The following is a 20,647-nucleotide window of genomic DNA, read 5'->3' as shown; positions in this document are numbered from 1 at the left end:
CCACAGTGGGAGGAGTTGAAGAGCCCAATAGATGAAGGCGGGGGCAGGGTATATGGAAATAAGCTGACATCTCAGGATCTGACTGAAGGGAGAAGTCTGTCTGGTGCAAAGGGGCTTGGCTTTTTTAGCAACCACCCATTACCCTTAAAAGGACAATGGATACAGTTTATTGCATTGACAACTTAGATTGCCGCTATGCAAAACATTGTTGGGCAGTGAATACAAAAGAAACCTGGATCTAAATAAAATAGTTCTCTAATAACCGGTTTTATTTACCAACATTGAAGTTTCATTTTCCTCAACTCTCTGTGGAGAGATGTTTTTTTTTAGAACTACAAACAGGGAAGTTGTCAATCACTCAGTGTGTGATGTGATGTCAGTGAGAGTCATTGCCATGCCTGGATTTAAGAGGATGGGGGCCTGTGGCTTAGCAGTGGTGCCACTGGGGTAGGGGGGGGGGGGTTGTCATCAGCATAAATGTGCTGCCCCCAAAGTGGCTTGTCTTGTAAGAAGAATATTCCTTATGCATGAATTTAAGACAGAAAATGTAACACAACATTTATTTAACTAATGTGCTTTTCGTTCTTTAAGGTGGCATTTTTTTGAACGTATATTAAATGTACATAATAAATCAGACAGTTTTACTTTGTATGAACTTACATAAACACAAGTTTCTTTTTTGCATTCAAAGTACAATAGTTTGATAGTTAAGTACTGGTGTTTGCTGCTTATGCTCATAAAAACAGAATATTTCCAAAATACTTCCTAATTTCTTTTCTAAAAGTTTTCTCAGCTGTAGAAATGTCTTAAGACACACAAAAAAGAACAACCTGAAATGTTACAGTAACTTTGCTAGGGCTCCAGGCCGGGATGTAGCATGATTATGGAAAAACATCGACTTTGAACTTTAAAAGATTAAAACACCTCTCATGGATCTGGGCTTGCACCTTTTTGAAACTAAACTATACAGTAGATTGTTTTTAAATGAACACTGACCAGGTTTTTATACTGGATGAGTCTGCTTTCACCAAGGATACAGAAGTTCATAGACAATAGGACATTTCTTAGAGATTCAAAACATCTAGTTAAAGAAAAAAAGCCTAACACACATAACACCTTTGAACCTTCTAACGCTATGAGATTGTTCAAAAACTGCATCTTCTTTGTTGGAAAAGACATGAAAGACAGAAGATGGAACTGTATTGTGTCTGTGATGAATGTGCTGATACATTCAGTGGGGAATATACTGGGGTGGGGGTGGGGTCTGGGATTAAGGGCAGACAGACTTCTTTAGCTTTACTCTGCAACGTGGTGTTGCCATAGAAACTGCCTCCAGCTTAGTCAAGATGGCTGCTGCGGTCTTGCAGCAGCAGTGAACAGAGCACCAGCAGGACTGAGATTGCCTGAACATATCACAAATATTATATACAGTTACAAATAAGGAAATGATTCAAATTTATGACCAATCATTTTCATATTTTTAATAAATCAAACACAATTGGAAAAAAAATTATCACATATTATACTTAGTATTAAATAACTATACTAAAATTTTGAGTTAAGGTTGTACAAATCCATATGGAATTTGTGATTGTAAATATACATAAATACACTTAGTGGGACACTACACACCACTGCTTTTTATATATGCATACTAATCTTATTTACTGAATTTATTTCTTCCTACATACTGATAGTGCTACAAAGAAACTGACACTACACAACCTAATTCACAATGTTCTTTGTCATTTGAAAGTGAATACATCTCAGTCATTTTAATATTCTATTACAAATATTAGCTCATTCTCATTACATCGTAGTTGCTCATAAGTGGGACAGGCAAATGAAGCGTGAAACCAGTTGGATAATCTTAGTCACGTTGCAAGAGTTTACAAAAGTTGAAGACACCTTAGGAACTCATATGCTACCTTTTGCCTCTTCTCCAAATTAAAGGTGGACAATGGAGGTGTATTTAGCTGTGCTGTAGGATCACAGGTTCTCTTATATTATTTCCATTAAAGTGTTTTGTTTTTAACAATATGAAACATATCTTCTCAAGTTAGATTCGACATTCTTCTCTTTGACGAATACTGCCCCTCATTCAGCTCGCCTCAAATACAGGCAGCCTTTGTAACACTGACCCATTTCACGTAAAAACAATAGCTGAATTCAGCGTGACTGAGAGCAGCGACAAGCGTCTGCCACTCTGCTGAGCTTCAACAGCAACAAGGCTGGGAATCAGAGGAATCAGAGCTTACAAATACAAATCATTGCACTATGTTAAATTAACTGTAAACAAACTTACATTACGTTTAAACACTACAGAAAAAATAAACAAATAGAAATGTTAACACATTTTCTTTTCTGAATTCTAACCTTAACACTCTCAGCACTTCCTCTGTACTTTCTGTTTGGTTTAATCCAGACTAAGTACACACAATGTAAGATTTCCTAATTTATTCAACGTGTGATTGAATGTAAATATGTTCAAAGATTTTTTTTTTTAATAAATGGAAAAGTCTTACAATATGTGTGTCTTTCTTTTAGCAATCAACAACTTACAAACTGCCTGCAAAGTCTCAAAGCCTCTACAACTTACTTAGTGTCAACTCTCGCCATCTAGTGGTAAAACATGCAAAATACCTTCTTTTAATAAAACATTCGCCAAACAATTATTCACAACTTTCTTCATATCTTAAACCTTCTATCAAATTCAAAAATAAAAATGCTAAACTGTTATGACCTAACGAGTAATTAATCATTATATTTATCTCTGATTAGGTAACACATAAATTACGTTTATATTCATCATTTATGAATATTTTTATAGCCTACACACTGGAATCTGAGCCCTTTGGAGTGGTTTCTTTGCTGTTGGGTGATTTGCTTATATCTCCAAGGCGTCTTAAAAAGCTGAAAAAAGATCCAGAGGTTTCAGTCTTAAACCACACACTCCTGGGGAGAATGTTTTCAACAATAGTCTGTTGGTGGCTGTCTGTGTACTCCATTGACTTTTGTTCTTGGTTTTCCTGAAGCCCTCCTTCTGACAACAGGCCTGAAGAACCATTTGGTTTACTTTTCTTTTCCGCAGATGGAGAGCTCTGATCCAGACTATGAGATTGCTTTATCTTGATAGAAGTGTCAGTGAAATCAAAAGCTGGTTTTGAAGGTGTGTGTCCAACATCCTGTCCTGGCTGGGGTTCTTTGATTTGTGCCGGATGATCTGGACTTCCAGCTGTAGCCTGAGGCTGCAGATTTTCTTCCTCTCCCTGAGTTTTAGAAACATTAGTAGGAAGGGTGTTGCGGCGGCCAAGGTTGCGTTTTGTGGAGGACTGAGGGCCAATCAAAAACCGAATCAAATCCTCATCTGTTGGGTCTCCAGGATACCTTTGCGTTTCTTCATCAAAGGTGAGCTGACGAGCCATGTTCTTTCTGGCAGGAGGGGATTTCTGGTTTTCCAGAGAGTGATCCACAGAGGAGGTACTTCCACGACTGTTCTGGTACTGCAAAACCTTTTTAGAGGCTTCACGCAACTTCTGAGCCTCTTCCTCATTATTGTCTTGTAAATCTTCCTCCTCATCATCATCACTGGTGGCAGAGAAAGACCTAATTGTGGGCAGAGGGCTGGGAGTTGCTTTGGATTGGCTCGTTAAGTCCTGAAAATACTCTCTTTTGAACATTTTTCTCTTTTCTTCATAAGTAGCCATGTTCTTTGAGTTATTGTCTTCAACATGTGACTGTGCTTGCTTTTGTGAGAAGTTCTGTGTGAGTTCAGTTGCAGAATTCCACTCTTTTTTGAACTGGTTATTTTCTCTGAAAGTGTTCCTGTGGTTCATAGTTCCAGTTGGAAGGTTTTTCTGAGAACTGATCTCTGACAGGCTCCCATTAACTGGGCTCCCTCTTGTGGGGCTTCCATTGTTTGATGAAGACTTTCCTGATCTCCTCCTAGAGACGCGATCAGTTAGAACGTTCTGCAGAACATACTCTAATGCAATACCCTCCATTTCCTTGTCTCTACTTGAACAGGTCGCAGTGGACCGGCGCTTGGCTGCACTCTGTAATCTATCGATGTGTTTCCGTTTTATCTCGGCCATCTCTCTGGCCTTGTTTTCCTGCAGAAAAATCTCCATGTTAATGAATCAAAGCAAGATTTTTTGTTATTAAGATAATAGACATATCAGCATGTAGATTTACCTGCATAGCCCGGATAAACCTTTGGCAGAAAGATTGAAAGATGGAACAACATTCCTCCAGTCTAAAAGTCGTGGGGTCTTCACAGAAGTACTCAGACACAGAGTCACTTACAGCCTGCAGTTCCTCAAAATCAGTCTCTATTTCTTCCAAACAAACATCCGCTTCCTAAATCGAGTCCAAATAAGTCATTAGAAAACAGACTCATTATTTTAATCAGAATTACACAAATGTACCACTGCTGAAGGCAACGCTTACCTTCAGAAAATCCTCCATCTGCGCCTTTAGTTCTTCCTGTTTCAAGGTGTCTGCTTTGGCGACTTGTACCTTCTTCTTCTGTCTTTCAATCTCAGCTTCAATGTCACCTTTAGTTATCCTAAAAGAATGTTAAAACTATTCAGCAACATTCTGACTACATTGCAAATAAAAAGGGAAAACAGATTATTTTCTTTAGATTTACCTTGCTGCAGCTTCAATGTGTTTGAGTTGTTCTGGGAATTTAAGCAGCGCCACATCGACCTTCTGTGCTTGCTGTGGTAAAGAAATAAGTCAGCTTAGGAATCTCATTTGTTCTCAAATTCAGTCACACTTCAGTAGGTACATTTGGTCAATTGTTTGCAAAGATAAGTAATAAATCAGACAATCTCATTGTAGTAACTTAATGTATTTAGACCTCTAGACATGGTGAAGAGATGACTTCCTGAAGTTCAAACTAAGCATCGGAATGAGGAATAATGTGGATTTAAGTGGCTTTGAACGTGCCATGGTTGTTGGTGTCAGACTGGCTGGTCTGAGTATTTCAAAAATTGCTGATCAATTGGGATTTTCACACTGAAAACAAATCTTTTAAGTTTATACAGAATGGTCCGAAAAAGGAAAATTATCAAATAGTCCAAATAACAACTGGTTACAATCAAGGTATGCACATTTTTTTTTAAACAAGACATCTACTTCTAGCAGATTAATGCTAGCTCAGATATTCTCCAAATGTTTTTTTGAACAAGATAAGGAGTTCATGGCCTCCACAGTCACCAGATCTCAGTTTAAGAAAGCACATACTGGAGATTTGTACCATAGATGCACAGCTGATAGATATGCAGCAAGTCTGAGATGCTATCATGTCAATCTATCCCATGTAGTTCTTTAGGCAAAAGATTGTCAATGCCATACTAACAAGGTAATAATGAATGTAAACTTAGATAAAGAAACAGGACTTCAAATTACAATTAATCATTCATCCTTCTATCCATGGTCTATACCTGCTTGTCCTCACAGTGTCATGAGGTGGCTGGTGCTTATCTCCACCAGTTATTAAATGAGAGACAAGGTACATCCTGGACAAATATACAGGCAATTTAGACTAGCCAACTAACCCAACAATCTTGTTTTTGAACTGTGCGAGGAAGCTGGAGTACCCATAAAGAACCAAAATATTGCTAACAACTGCTCCACTGTGCAGCCCTAAAGTCAAACAAACTAAATAAAAAGTACTTGCCATCACAACGTAATGCATAAGATTCATTCCAGGTTTGTTTGCTTTGGTATCCGCCAACTTCAGGAGAGATGACATACGGAAGCCGACTGCACTGCCTGCATAGCCACCCTGTGAATAAACACATATCTTCAGATCAATGATGCAAACCACAAAGGAAAATTCTCCAATAACTCCACAGTGCAAATTAAGTGCTTACAGCATTCATGTAATTTCCTGTTTTCAGCACCAAGTGAATGACAGAATGTAGATTATCACACTCCAACAGCTCTAAAAGAAGAAATATAGTGTTAGCAGTGAAACTCAAGGGTTTCCAGTTCTACATTATCAGTCTTGTTTATGGTGAAACTAATTCAAACAACCATACCTTTCCCAGCTGATGTCAGAGTACCAATGAATTCTCTTATTTCATTCATGAGAGCGAATAATTCCTCCTTCAGCACCAAGCAGCTCAGACGCTCTTCATAACTAACAGACCACACATAAAACAATATTTAGCCAGCATTGACAGTTTTCAGATTCCCTGCACTTTTGCTCATTTTGTCACATTACAGCAACACACTTCTATTTATTCTATTTCTATTTCTAATAGCATTGTCTGTGACCGACCAACACAAAGTAGTGAATAATTATGAAGTGAAATGAAAATGGTGCATGGTTTTGTAAAAAAAATAAAATAAAATAAAAATAAAAAACATGAAAAGTATGGTGAGCATTTGCAATTCACAGCTCGTGTGGAAGAATATGTTGACAGGAAAACTATTAGCCTGCCTTTATCGAGGAGTGGCAAAAAATAACGCATAAAAAGGCAAAAGAAGTCCTATTTGCATGTAGGCATGCAGCAAACAAGTGGAAGGTTCACTGGTCAGATGGACTGAACTTTTAGGTCAACTTGTACAACACTGAGTGGTGAAAACTAACAGTGTAGATAACCACAAACACCCTATCCCTACGATAAAACATGGTGGTGGCCGCATCATGGTGCGGGCATGCTTTCTTTTAGAGGGGAGAGGGAAGCTGCTCACATGTGACAGAAAGAAGGATGGAGCTAAATACAAGACAATCCAGAATGAAAACAAGGTCAAGGTTCGAACCTAAATCCTATTGAGAATCTGTAGCAGATCTTGAAAATTACTGTTAATAGATCCTCTTTACCCAAACTTAACCAAGTCTGAATGATTTTGGAAAAAGACTGGACAAAATTAGCCAATACAGCAAAAGATTTCAAGTTATAATTTGCAGCAAAAGGTTGTTTTGCAAAGTATTGAGTCAAAGGGGGCTGAATACGAATGCATGTCAGGCATTTCAGGTTTTCATTTATAAAAGAAATTTGAAAAGTTTGCTTTCACTTCTCAATCATGAACTAATTGTGTTGGTCTAAGTGAAAAAATATCAAGGTGTATCAACACTTTTAAAAGGCACTGTACATCAGGCTACCTAAAATTAAAATGACCTATTCATAGAGGTATTTCTGGACTGCTTACCTGGGCATCTTTATTAGCATTAGCATAAAAAGATCAGCTTCAGGAAGGGCCTTCGGGTCGCCTTTGAAACCCACCAACTGCTTCATCTGAATTGTTGAAAAATAAAGTGCAAATCTTAAAACCTTTAAACTTTTATTAATACTGTAAACATTTAATGAAAACAATTAAAATAAGAAATGGAATGAAATACCTCTGCTTCATCTGGCAGCAACTTGCACATCTCCCGCAGCTTTCCTGTGCCAAAACTGAGCCCATTTCCTGACTGAATGTCTTGAATCAGATCCTTTACAGGCCTGTGGATGGAGGCGGAGATATGGGAAGGGCCCAGTTCACTAGTCATCAATCATAATGTAATTAATGCTTGTGTCGGCCTGTAAATCATGAGCTGTAAGTCCATGTTAAGACCATCCTTTTGTATGTTTGGAAAAAGTTCAGTTACCGTCATCTACAAGCCTCTGCCTGTTCAAAATCATTTGCAAAAGCACGATTTCAATCATACTGCTGTAGAGGACTTAAAAATAATGGATTATTCTAATAAAAACATGCTTTTGGAGAAGTAAATAGTGATACTAGACACAGTAACATGCCTTCCACGTGTTCTGTTTGCACTGCCGTAGAGTGGCCGGCCAGTTTTACAGGATGGTATACTTCTATTTCCTGTTGGGTCTGTTGTGTTTCCCAAACAGCCTCAGACAATACATTTACAAGACTTTTCAGTTACTGATCTGTATTGAACTGAATACCGCAGTAAGATTACAGCATAGATCAGACCTGTCTGGGCATGTTGTCTTCCAAAGGCTTGTTAGCATCATGTAGCCATGTCCCGCACAAATCTATCTGGCTCATCATGTGTTGTTCCACACTTCAATATGAAGAAATCGTTGTGCAAAAACACTTACACCCTAAAAGCATAACCTCTGACTCACCGCTTGAACTGCTTCAGGAATATTCCAATGTTCATGCTCCTCTTGGAGCTGAGGATAGTAACCTGGAAATGGAAAGAGACCAAGACATGGCTAAAATCAGCATCAGTTGTTAAGATAGTTTCACTATTAGCTTGAGAAGCATCTTCTTTTATCACATACTTTCGGCGTTCCAAAAAAAGACAGCTGATTCCAAAGGTTATGGTTTCTTTGAGTTGTTTGTATCGAACAGTCTGAGTAAAGATAGCCTTGTATTTTGAAACAGCAACGTATTTACTTAAGGTCCAATTCCAAAAAGCTACAGAAGGCCAAGTAAAACATGTTTCAACCTACTTTATACGAAAAAACTGGAATCCTTCAAATTCATTCTATTACTTATAATATAGTAGAGGACATTTAAGGTATAAGGAGCCCCTTTATAGGTTCTACTGTTCTCTGAGGAAACAATTATGCCTTCCTTTGGCAAACATGATCAATAGTGAGACTCCACCCTTGTACTGAGTGATCCTTATACAAAATGTTCCAAACATACATTACTGTTTCCAACACAGTTGTGGTAAAACATTATTATTATCAGTGCAATTACTTCAGTTCATAGAAACAGTTAAAGGGTATTAGAAATCCCCGCGTTATAAGAAGCTAAACAAGCGATCACTTCCTAATAAACAGTTTGAAGCACAACAGTCAGTAAGAATTTGTCAGAATGTTTTCTGTTTATCTCGCATGCAAGCGGGGTGGGGGGGGGGGGCGATCAATCCAGGTCAAAAGAACAAGTTTTCATATCTTAATATGACACTGCAAAACTACCGACATTTCAATCTATTGCTTCAACGCCTTGAGCTCAAGTTTCTAAATGAGAAACAGGACACTGTCTGGCTAAACTCACCATCTCTCCTCCAGAGCCAGAAGGTAGCTGCCCCCTTACACTTGAGCGGTTCAGGCCCTTTGGATGTGGCTGACCATTGTTGTGGCTAAACAACTCCTCCATGTGATCAGTGTCCAGCTCATACTGCCCATTGGTCTTATCTGCTGTCCAGATGTTGTGCTTTCCTATCACACTATGTTTAGGAAGAGTTTCCCAGTTAAAATTGCGCATCCTGGACCGCCGGCGGTCTCCCCAGTCCATGAGGCCACCTCCATGCTGGGGAAGTCCAGAAGCTGGAGGTGGTGGTGGGGGAGGTGGTGGTGGTAGAGGAGGAGGAGGAGGTGGAGGAGCAGGAGGATTTGCTGGTCTCATCTTCGAGGTTCTCAGCAGGTTTAGGGAACATTCAAGATCCTAGTTTAACACATGCAGGATGTTAGCTTGTATAGAAGGTACACTTTATTTTAAGACTTGAAGTGAAACAGTGAAACTGAATATAGAGTAGATATGGATAATAAAAACACAAATCACTGCAACAGTTTTATTTTAATTCAAATAAATCTTCTCAATGAGGTCCTGAAGCATGAAAAAGGTCATACTTTTTCTGTAGTCTGCGCCAGAGCCTGAATCCACAGGTCATTCTCTTATTAACATGTTTTTTTTTTTGTTTTGTTTTTTTTTGTTTTTTTGATGGGGAACAAACAAGGTCTACCCAACACATGATCATGCGTCAAATAGACTAGAAATCAGTTTTTTATTCAAGAAAAAAAAAAATCAACAAACGTTTACAGACTTGAGGGTTTTCTCTTCTATATTACCTTAAACTGACAACAATCGTAAACTTTCTTCAGTAAGGAATTAAAAAAATAAAATAAACAACTTACATGTAAAAGCCTATTAGAAGCAGCTCCATTATCCTTCCTTATGGTCCTTCTGTTGAAACCTACAGAACACAGTTACATTAACCTGGAAATAGCAGAGCCGAGGCGTGAGTGTCGAAATTCACTGCGGGTTTGACGACACGCCCGGGTAGGTCACTTGTTTCCATGATATTCCACGCCTTCCCAACACGAGATAGTCCGGGAAGTTCGGCGTTTAGACCGAAGTCGTTGCTGTTTTTGGCATGTTGGCCAGAGTCTGTGGCCGCACTATTTTCTCTGTCCAACAGCCAAAATTCATGTGAGCAGATCGCTGGATTCAAAGACTGCCTGATAAGTGTCCTATCTGAATTCCTATTGATTTTGTGAATTTTTGAACGATTACGCCCAGTCCAGGTAAAATAAGTCACAGGCTGTGTAACGACTAATTTCTTCTTAGCCATTTTTCTATTTTATTCTTCTTTTAATTCTCACTCTCCTCCTTTCTTTTCTGTTCTGCTTACTGTTCAGGGGTTAAACATGGTGATGGACTCACACGGAGACGATCTCAGTTCTAGTAAACAGTGGCAGGAAAACAAATGTTAATCACAGTTAATGCATTTGGGTAACTACATTTTTTGGAAAGCTGAGTTTAAGTTCCTTATCCACACTCAGATCTGATTTACCTTTGAAGAAATACATTATAGAGTACCTATCTGACATGAAGTAGGCTTACGGATCTTAAAAAGCAACACATACACCGGTCTATAGAAATTTAAGAACAAATGAGAAACAAAGTCAGTAACGTTTGACAAAGAACCACAATGAGCACCATTATCCACAGATGCCTTGGAACAGCGGTGAACCGGCTTACCAAAATTACTCCAAGAGGTCACTGAAAATTTACCCATGTCACAAAAGAACCCAGAACACCTACATAATGGCAGACTGGTATCAGTTCTGTGTTTATGCTTTAACAATAAGAGTTAAGGCAAAAATGGCATCCAAGAGAGAACACCCTGGGGAAAATATTTTGCACACTGACAAAACAGAAGTGGACCATTTTAGATTGGCATTATTACATCACTTATAACAGTATTTCAGACTAACCTTACCATATTGACAGTAAAACAACTTACTTGGTGGTATGTTGATGGTCTGGGGCTGTTTTACTGCTTCAGGACCTGGATGACTTGTGACTGATGGAACCATCCATCCTCTTCCTTACCCAGGGAATCGGGAAGGAGAATGTCTGGCCAGCAATCTGTGACCTTACACACCCTTGGGTTAAGCAGCAGCACAGTGCACACAAATACACCATTAAGGCCATTACTGAACTGTTCACAAAATAATAATAAATGCAGGTGTTGGAGTGGTCTTGTCAAATTCAGTCAACTTAAATCAAACTGAGATGCTGTGCCATGCTCTTAAAAACCTCTACAATGTGGCTAAAGTAGAAAGATTCTGGAAAGCAGAGTGGGCCACAATTCCTCCACAGCAATGTGGAGAAATTCTTCTTTAAAAAGATTCAGTTAGGAATGGGTGTTTTAAAAAATGGCTTTTGAACGTGACCAATATGCATTTCCACTCTCTGGGACCCAAATACATTTACTGGGTAAAATAAAAAATGAGCATATAACATCTTGGTAAAATTATTATTTTTTCTATTAGTGCTTTGGTTAGTTTTACTAGCTATTCAATAAGCAAAACATAACAACGATAGAGTGCTTCTTCAGTCTACTCATATCACCATAAAAACAGCCACACTAGTTATGGGGAAATGCATTCCGTTTATGCAAACAATCCCATTACCAGTTGATGGAATGAATGAATAGACCTAGAAGTCATGATGATATCATTTACTGAATATTAAATATTCATAGAAACCACATCATATACATATAACAAGGTTTTAGGTCTGAACAGTTCTTTGAATGTGACAACAATAATATACTGAGGTTAACCACACAGTTCATGAAACTTCTAACATCCAGCGCTTTATTGGAAATGCAGGAGGGAAAACAACCAATCGACTACAACCTTGAAGAACCCTCAGTGTTACACACTGACATGTTACAAACCAGTGAATAAATAACAAAATATGAAAAAGCTACTTTGTACATTCTGTCTTGGAAGGGACACTGACCTTTACATTTATTCTAAAGTGCATTTGGTATTAAGTGTTTACTGTTTGAGTTTTAGGGTTTGAGACTTTAAGAATAAATTTGGCAGCCTGTTCATAGCTTCACACAGGCACCTCCTGTTCTTACCACACTCAACTTGGCTGACACTGGATTTTGATCTTTTTTAGTCTAACTCAGATCTACGCATTTATTATTAAAGGATCAAAAATATGCACTTATGCAGAGTACAGGAAAACATTATATTAAAAGGAGAAGATTTATGTGTGTGAACTCTGGAATAGCAAAAAGAAAGCAAACACATAAGCCTGTAGTGGTGCTGCACTCATTACAACATACTAGATCTGGGGATAACCAAAGTTAAAAAGACCAAAGTGATTATGATTGTTTTTCAGATCAAAACAAAAACATCATTATATTCCCGATATAAGTTCACTGTAAGACCGTTCTTCAGAAAGGTACTTTTAACAAAGTGACAGTAGAAACAGTAGGTTAATTCGGAGAAATGTTCTATATCCTGATATCTTGGACATAAAATATTTTAAAAGGTGAAGAACGTGGTTTAGAAAATAAATACCATTATGGATGATATGTCCTAACATTATGTACACTTTCTCAGTGTTCTGTTCCAACTTTTGGAATTTCTCAAATATACACTGACATGTTAATGTATCTTTAGGCAAAATTAAAAGAATGTGCAAAACTGCCCAAGGGAACCTCTATACTAGACCACAATCTTATACACAAATAGGTGACAGGTAGGTAAATGATTGCGCTAAATATAGCAAAGAATAGCAAAATAAGAGTTTGTGATGTAACAAAAGAAGAATATTTCCATCTATGCCATAAATGATACTAAAAAACATTACAAAGGGTTTATATCGTGATCCTACAGATTCTACAATAACCTCCTTTAAACAATTAACTTTAATCCCTCTAACCACTCATCAGTGGTGTCACCGAAAATGTCAAGAAGCAAGTGAACCTTGTGCGCCCATTACTGTTCCTCCAGCCAGGATGGCTTGTCTGACCCTGGAGGCTTTAACTTTACATTGAACTGTATAAGAGTTTGTTCCAACTGCTGCTGGTTGCCAGCAAAGTAAGCTGAGATTGCATTATGGAAGAGAAGCAGCTGCTTGTGCATCACCTTCACCTAAAGAAAAAAACAAAAACAGGAAAATTATCTTAATGCAAACAAGATGGAAAAGAGATCATTTAAAAATTCACACACTGGGCTGTACTTTTAATATTCAGAAAGATTACGGCAAACTAATTTCCAATAGACATTGAAAAGCAGCGCCTTATTCTTCTCCTTGGTTTGAAGCTTTGTGATAGTTTCATGTCAGGGACCACATCAAACATCAGCGAGCTCAAAGTTTGGGTGTGATCCCTGCGTATGTGTAACCACATCCAACAGTGATGTCATGGAGTCAGCACTAAGGCATGGCCAGCTTCTAATGACTCCATGCTTACATAAGTATGATCGTAATCCTATTCAAAGACTTTTTAAGGATTAAGCATAGAATATTTTTAAGGCAGAACAAAAGCTTTTTTTGAATTGAAATAATAATAAATCAAAATGGAAATTGATGTAGCCCAAAGTCATTAAATGTTGAGACTATCCAACTTGCATTCATTTGACAAATCTTCTTAAAAATAACTTTACACATTGAGAATTTGCGTTCTTTGATAACTGGGGTTTTCAACAGAAAAAAAACAAGGTGGAAGATGCATAAATTTGTAAATCAAACCTTATTTTCCTCCAGAAATTTAAGTTTGATGGAGACATCACTACGAAGCCGTTCGTATTTCTCTCTGTAGATCTGGTATTCCTGCTGAGCCATCTCGATGCGAACCACAGCAGCGGCATCCCTTGGACCCAAGCTTAACTCCTCCAGATCAGAGCGATAGGCGTCAAATTCAAGTCTTCACACATGAAATTTGGAACAGAAACAGTAAAAACTTTGTCCAAGCCATAACCTAACATACATTTTAGTAATGTTACTAAACTCTTAAGGTATCAGGTTTTACCTTGCATTTTCATACTGTCTGATTGTCATCAGAGTATCCTCCATTGTTTTATTGACCAAGGTGTTAATGCTGGACACGAAGAAATTGATGGCACCGAGCAAAGCCTCGCCATTCTTGCACAGCAGCTTTTGTGTTTCTGCATTATAGCCAAATTCATCCTGCAGGGAAACACACAAATGTTACCCATCTGTTTGACACCATGCCACGTGGACATTTTGTCAGGAGTGTACCTGTAACTCAGGGGACTTCTGACTCAGGTCTGTGAAAGTGTCTCCGAGAGCCTGCTGCGTTTGCACCATGCTTTGGAAGTGAGTGATGAGTGCTGTCGCCAGTCTTAAAATGTTTTCATATTTGATCTTTGTGTCCCTCAAAACGTCGATCTGGGCTTCCAGTTCCAAGTCCACCGTTCGGGAACCTCTGCCGAACTTCTCCGAGAACAACTGCTTTGTACACTGACAATACCACAAAGATTTAACAAAAACTATATCGAAGCCAGCATACAGTGTTGCGAAAAAACTAAAGAAATATTCGGAAGGCACAAAAGTGTTTCCAAACGTTTATTCCAAACAACATGTACGATGAGCTTTAAGTCTTTGCTCAGCAAATATTCCTGCTCCAGGGGCAATTTCAGTAAATTAGAAACTTATCAAAAAGTTACATTTATTTCAGTAATTCCCTTTAAAAAGTGAAACTCATACAGACTCACTGCACACAGAGTAATATATTTGCGGTTGTGGCTGGAATCAGTGGTTAAAGAGTCACCACACACAGATGGAACCAGCACATGAGCTTCAGCTGTCGCATTCCTTGAGTTAAACCACACCTGAACCAGAGACGACGTCAGACGTTTCTTACCTGAGCTACAGAGAAAGACGGAAAGAGCAGTCCAATGGCCTCTTTTGATGAAACTAAACTTTACGTTCATTTGGAAATCAAGGTCCAAGAGTGTACAGAATTAAGGTTTATCTCTGATGAGGTCCAATGTGAAGTTTCCGACCTTCAGTGGCGATATGAGCCATCCCATCAGCTGGTGTTGGTCCACTGTGTTTTATCAAATCCAAAGTCAGTTCAGCTGTCTGCAAGATTTTAGAGCACTTCATGCTTCCTTCTCCTACAAGCTTAATGAAGATGCTGGTTTCATTTTCCAAGTGGACTTCACACCTGCTCACACTGCAAAAAGTACCAACGCCAGCTTTAATGAGCAGGCTATCACTGTGCTTGACCGGCCTATATCCATCGTTTCTTTATGGGGTACTGTCATGGGGAAGATGAGAGCAAGCTGAACCAAACAGTGCAGATGAGTTATAGGCTGCTATTTAGGCAAACTGGGCTTATTTAAGCCTTACCAGAACCACAGGCTGATCTTTTCTAATACTCTTATGTAATATTCTAACTTTCTGAGAAACTTTGGGTTTACTTTTTCAATGGAATTACTGAAATTAACTAACTTTTCAATAAAATTGTAATTTATTAAGACGTACCCAATTCTTAAGTCACTTTAAGTCCTACAAACATAATGTAGCCTGGTTTAGTCATGCTGGATAAGGTCATATATGCTATCCAATACACATTATTTAGGAACCAATGATTTCAAAAGGTAAGCTTCCAACTAATTTTACAACTATTGGGCCAAATAGCGAGCAAAGTGACATTAATCTATGTAGTAGTATGTAACAAATTAAATTAAAACACACATAAATACACAGTTGAAATTACCTTGTATGTATTAATGCCCCATTTCTTTACAGTGTCCAGTTTCTCCACCGCTACACCACGAGAAACTTCTTCGGTTGAATTAGTGTTATGATTCAATGACCCTACAAAGAAAACAAAAAAAGGGGGGACAAAAAAGAAAGTAGTATACACCGGACATGAGGAAACCTTTCAGGGTGATGGTTTATTACATGGATTATGACAATGGGTGAGGACACTTGGTGATAACGTTAGTGATACCTGGATGCTGGTTTGTGTGATGGGCAAGTCGACTGGCTGAAGCATTACTGTTAGGCAAGTTAACACCCCTGGATTTCAGGCGAATGTCTGAAATGAGCATGGTACCGATGAAAAGCAGGAATGAGAAAAGGTCACAGAAAACGAGGAAGAAGAGATGATAGTGAAATATCAAGCTGAAGGAAGACATGGAAACCTAATTAAAAAAATGTGGGGTTTTGTGATGATGCTGTTATTTTGTGGTTTGGAAGACAAAACAGTCCACGATGCAGGTTTCTCATGCAAAATAAAATTCCTTCAAGAAAATAAGACAATGCACAATTTTAGGGTTACAATGAAGGTGCAGAGTAACAACAACCTAGTCACCCAAAGCTCATTTTACAGCCCACAGGGGTAAACTGGACATGAAGTCAACATTTTAAGCGACAAAACCATAATATCATGTTAGTGCATCCCCAATTCTGAAAGCTGCCAAGACATTCCCTTTTGCTAATGCTGTGAGTCAAGTAGATACAAGCATGGTTGCATACAGTTCTTAGTCAAGCAATACAAAAATAAATCATCTTGAAGAAGGTTATAAATCTCAACTTATAAAGGTTAAAAACAAAAAAACTGTCAGAACACACAGCCACCTAGTCCTGGTGCAGGGGCTCGTCTTCTGTCCAGATACTCTGGGTTGTAGCAAACTGCAGGCCCTATGGAATATGATGTTTGGAACATGAACCAACAGCTTAGAGGTCATGAGTTCCTTAGAGGCACAATAGCATACTAGGAGGAAACGTTCTAGCTCTGCTATGGCTTCCTAAAGGTACATTACATTATTGAGCTACTTGAGTTGCTTAAAAGGCATTCAACAACACTGACAGATCTCTGGCAAAGCTCAGAGCAGCCTGCAGCTGACAACAGAGTGAAAACAGACAGTGGATAAGACAGTGTGATACTTAAAAGCCATGTCTCTCCTGGAATGGTACATATATAGTCATTTTTTTTAACATCGAGCTATGAAATGGTAACTCAGTGTATCTACAAATTTGAGCTTTTAAAAGAGTGTTCACTTTGAAGAAAAGACATTAGGGCATGTTGAGAATGACAGTATGATCTGCTAACAATACCTTTGATGGAGCTTGTAGGAATGATGCCCCCGGCGGGTCCTCCGTAGCCCCCTGAGACAATACTGGTTTCATTCAGGTTGGGTCCAGACACCATCACCTGCTGCAGATCCTAAGGGATTTACATCCCAAAAAATAACCATACATAGGGTTTACAGGGCAGACAACAGAAGTATATTCGCATCTTTTCATTATTTTATGAACTGGGTTGTGTGCCATTAGTAAACCGAGTTCTGTTGATGGAAAATAAAAGACAACATTATTATTATTTTGTTTCACAGTAGTGTAAGCATGATCCATCCTATGTTTTATTCGCGCAAGATTCGTTTGTATGTTCAGTTTTTTGTTGTCTTCAGTCACCAAAAACCCCAAAATGATCATCAGGTGCGTACGAGCAGAAAAGGCATAAGATGTCCTCCTTGAGTTCACAAACCTACTTTTATGTTCTCCAAGTTTGACATTTTCTATTTACTCCAGTGGGTTTTTGGAGGTACACATTGGTCCCGGGCTGAGCTTATTTTGCCCCGGCACTACTTCAAAACACTCTTACAGGTGACGTCCAGGTACATGATGATGTCATTACAATATAAATGCTATAGAAATACTTGCTATTATTGCAAAAGGTGTGCCATTTGAAAAGTGGCTTTAGCCACAGAAAAGAAACATTGCGGCTATAATTTTAGTAAAATGAAATTGTATGATCCAAGCTGACCTAAACTCAGTCGCAACTACCTGTTGAGTGACAGAAATATGTTGTTTTTACTCAATCGTGCCCATGTTATTTGGCAAGTGCTTATCATGAAAGTGGAATATTAATACTTTCAACAGATGCAGGCCTTTGCTTGGTTGAGCTAACATTTGGCCTTGACAGTTTAAAACCTAAATACAAAGCCAGGTAACAAGCTGATCAAAAAAAAAAAAAAAAAAAAAATCCCCTCATAGTGCCATCATGTATAAAAATGTCAAGAAGCTTTCAGCGAGGTGGAATAAAACTTGTCTGACCTGCTCCAGGCTGTCATCCTCAGTCAGAGTCCCTGTATCTCCATTGCTATTAATGGGGATCTCCATGGTAGCAGCCTTGCTCATGATATTGTCTGCCATGATAAAATCTCTACAAGACACCAACACAAGATGATGAAATGCTTTTACTTTGGCAAAAGTTTAGCTTAAAGCTCTTTAAATCCACACAAAAAAAAAAAAAAAAAAAACAGTAGCTAAATAACACAGATGCTAACGTGCGTGACTGGGAGCAGCGGTGTTGATGTGGCTGCCTACTGCCTGCTACCTGACAAGCTAGCCTCCAATCCTCACCGCTGTGTGTCGACAAGGCAAATCCACTCTTTCGAAAAAGATCGTAGTTCAACGGAGAGGGGAAAAAAAAAATAAAAAAATGTCAAATGAATTTAACAGAAGTGCGACATTGTTATTAGCGTATTATCGCCGGGAGCAAACATTATTAATCCAAAATCGTTCACATGATTTTCTCTCAGCAGCCATTTAATTCAGACACAAAATCCCTGCATCTACCCAGCTAGCGGCTTTGATGAAATCCCTTCCAAATAAAGGTCTCCATTTTATTTATTTGATTTATTTAAACATGCATCTTGTGTAAAACATGTAGAAGCATAAAATATGGAATAAAATCGTAGTTTACGCTGTTATGCATGTCATGCTTTGCAAAACAAGAGGGTGGGATTGGTAAAATCAATCAGATGCTCTTATTGTGAAATGTAATAAGCTTAACACAGCATCCCCTACGAGCTCCTCCATCCCCTCGCTCCATCTTCCACGTAGTAGTGTTGACGTAGCCATGCAGGGTTTGCATCAGTTGCAGTTATATAACGATCCACTAGATGTCACTATAAGTTCATAGATAATTTGAAAAATGTCAGCTACATTTTCTATGGGGTCTATCGACTAGTAAATTATATTTAATTAAGCCTTTAAAATCAAGTTTGCTCCTCCTAGTTCTGATGACAATATCTCCAGTAATAGCCGTTTGTTTTGAGATGTGAACTGCCTGAAGATAGGCTTAGTAGTAAACTAATCACACTTTATATTATTTGCCCCATTTGTTCTAATCAGGGATGCATGGGAATTGCACATGGTTTCCAAATGTGGAGGTTTTTCTGTAATTAATCTCTAAACAGAGAACCCTCCCTCATGCAGATACATGCTCAAATACACACCTACACACTGATAATTTTGCTATGGTTGATCGTCCTTGATACTCTTTTCTTCTAAGTCACTTTCTTTTCACAAACGCTTAAAATTGCTTGTTTGAGAACACATCTTTGAGAAAAGAAATAACAACTGCAATTGTAAGATCAAAGCCAAAAAAAGCCACACGAGGGAGGATGCTGTGTTATTGTTTCGGACCTAATCAACAAATGAGCACGTCAAAGACTTGCAGATTTATATGATTCTGTTGTGCTATCACCTCTAATTTTATTAAGCATTCGAATGATAAAATAAGTTAAGTTAAGATATACTTTATTGATCTCACAATGGAGAAATTTACTTGTTACAAAATCTCATAGCAACACACAAGTAGAGTGCAGATAGTTCTGAAAAAATGTGCAATCAAAGAAGAACAAGGTAGATGTGCAAAAACAAGTAGTAATAATAGAATAAAATAAAATAAAACAAAACAACTTGTGTACAATAAGTAGTGGATGTTATTGTTCTAACGTGACAATGACTGCAGGTATTTACAAATACAGAGGTTATTACACGACTTATTATACAGTAGAATTGAACAGTCGGACAGCAGGTGGCGATGAAGAAACTGCGGTAGCGCTCCATCCTGTACTGAGGGTGTCTCAGTCGGCCACTGAAGGAGCTGCCCCGCTCCTCTATAGTCCGGTGCAGTGGGTGAGAGAATATGTCCATGATGGATGTGAGCTTGGCTAACATCCTCCTCTCACCCACCACTTCCAAAGAGTCAAGTGGGCAGCCCAGGACAGGGCTCCTAACCAGCTTGTTCAGTCTCCCCCTGTCCACAGGCTACCACAGAGTCATACAAAGTCCTGAGCAAAGGCCTGCACACCCTGAAGGAACTCAATCTCCTCAGAAGGTGGAGGCAACTCTGGCCCTTCTTGTATGGGGCATTGGTGTTATGGGACCGGTCCAGTTTATTGTTGATGTGAACTCCAGGGTACTTAAAACTGTCAACTGTCTCAAGGTTCTCCCCCTGGATGTTCACTGGTGTGTGAGGTGGTGTCCTTATCTTGAAGTCTATCAACATCTCCTTCGTCTTACTGGTGTTCAAGCACAGATGGTTGCACTCACACCAGTCCACAAAGACCATAATGACCGACCAGTACTCTAGCTTGTTCCTTTCAGACACATAGCAGACAACGGCTGATTCATCAGAGAACGTCTGAAGATGACAGCTGTCCTTGTTGTAGGCGTAAGTCTGCTATGTAAAGGGTGAAAAGGAATGGGGAAAGGACAGTACCCTGCGGCACCCCAGTGCTGCAGACAACCACCTCTGATTCCAGGCTGCACAGCCTCACATACTGTAGCCGGTCAGTCAGGGTAATCAATGGTTCAGGCAGCAAGGAGTCCATCCACTCCCACGTCCTCCAGCTTCCCTCGTAGCAGC

The 20,647-nt window shown here is 38.9% G+C and overlaps 2 protein-coding genes across 11 annotated transcripts; both read right to left on the bottom strand.

The window, feature by feature from the left end:
* Nucleotides 1-1,466: 1,466 nt before the first annotated feature.
* Nucleotides 1,467-11,641, bottom strand: LOC124884222 (FH2 domain-containing protein 1-like). The gene is made up of 12 exons (XM_047391999.1): nt 9,837-11,641; nt 8,977-9,366; nt 8,094-8,155; nt 7,358-7,460; nt 7,168-7,253; nt 6,051-6,151; nt 5,883-5,953; nt 5,687-5,794; nt 4,652-4,722; nt 4,450-4,567; nt 4,195-4,359; nt 1,467-4,112 (listed from the first exon to the last, which is right to left on the bottom strand). Exons 2-12 carry the CDS (start codon nt 9,325-9,327, stop codon nt 2,832-2,834), a joined length of 2,517 nt encoding a protein of 838 aa, XP_047247955.1. The 5' UTR covers nt 9,328-9,366; nt 9,837-11,641; the 3' UTR covers nt 1,467-2,831.
* Nucleotides 11,642-11,784: 143 nt separating this feature from the next.
* On the bottom strand, nt 11,785-18,576 carry LOC124884224 (arfaptin-2-like). Of its 10 annotated transcripts, none has more exons than XM_047392002.1 (10): nt 18,276-18,576; nt 18,043-18,151; nt 17,044-17,152; nt 16,558-16,626; nt 15,935-16,021; nt 15,698-15,798; nt 14,212-14,433; nt 13,982-14,139; nt 13,702-13,876; nt 11,785-13,103 (listed from the first exon to the last, which is right to left on the bottom strand). In XM_047392002.1, exons 2-10 carry the CDS (start codon nt 18,139-18,141, stop codon nt 12,948-12,950), a joined length of 1,176 nt encoding a protein of 391 aa, XP_047247958.1. In that variant the 5' UTR covers nt 18,142-18,151; nt 18,276-18,576; the 3' UTR covers nt 11,785-12,947. The 10 variants fall into 10 exon arrangements, with proteins under 10 accessions (XP_047247958.1, XP_047247957.1, XP_047247956.1 ...); XM_047392001.1 differs by having other exon boundaries at nt 18,326-18,576; XM_047392000.1 differs by having other exon boundaries at nt 18,352-18,576.
* Nucleotides 18,577-20,647: the final 2,071 nt, after the last annotated feature.

This window comes from Girardinichthys multiradiatus, chromosome 18 (assembly GCF_021462225.1).
Source record: "Girardinichthys multiradiatus isolate DD_20200921_A chromosome 18, DD_fGirMul_XY1, whole genome shotgun sequence".
NCBI lineage: Eukaryota > Metazoa > Chordata > Actinopteri > Cyprinodontiformes > Goodeidae > Girardinichthys > Girardinichthys multiradiatus.
The sequence above is the reverse complement of the archived record's forward strand: the minus strand, read 5'-3'. Positions and strand labels throughout refer to the sequence as shown.

What these genes read in the sequence shown, in the direction of transcription:
- LOC124884222 (XM_047391999.1), bottom strand. Translation starts at nt 9,327, where the DNA reads ATGAGACCAGCAAATCCTCCTGCTCCTCCACCTCCTCCTCCTCCTCTA. An exon ending in CTGGCTCTGGAGGAGAGATG is followed by an intron (nt 8,156 to 8,976) that starts GTGAGTTTAGCC and finishes TTCCATTTCCAG; the next exon opens with GTTACTATCCTCAGCTCCAA. An exon ending in TTCCTGAAGCAGTTCAAGCG is followed by an intron (nt 7,461 to 8,093) that starts GTGAGTCAGAGG and finishes CTCCATCCACAG; the next exon opens with GCCTGTAAAGGATCTGATTC.
- LOC124884224 (XM_047392002.1), bottom strand. Translation starts at nt 18,141, where the DNA reads ATGGCAGACAATATCATGAGCAAGGCTGCTACCATGGAGATCCCCATT. An exon ending in TCCTACAAGCTCCATCAAAG is followed by an intron (nt 16,627 to 17,043) that starts GTATTGTTAGCA and finishes CATATTCCATAG; the next exon opens with GGCCTGCAGTTTGCTACAAC. An exon ending in GGGGCATTAATACATACAAG is followed by an intron (nt 14,434 to 15,697) that starts GTAATTTCAACT and finishes TGGTATTGTCAG; the next exon opens with TGTACAAAGCAGTTGTTCTC.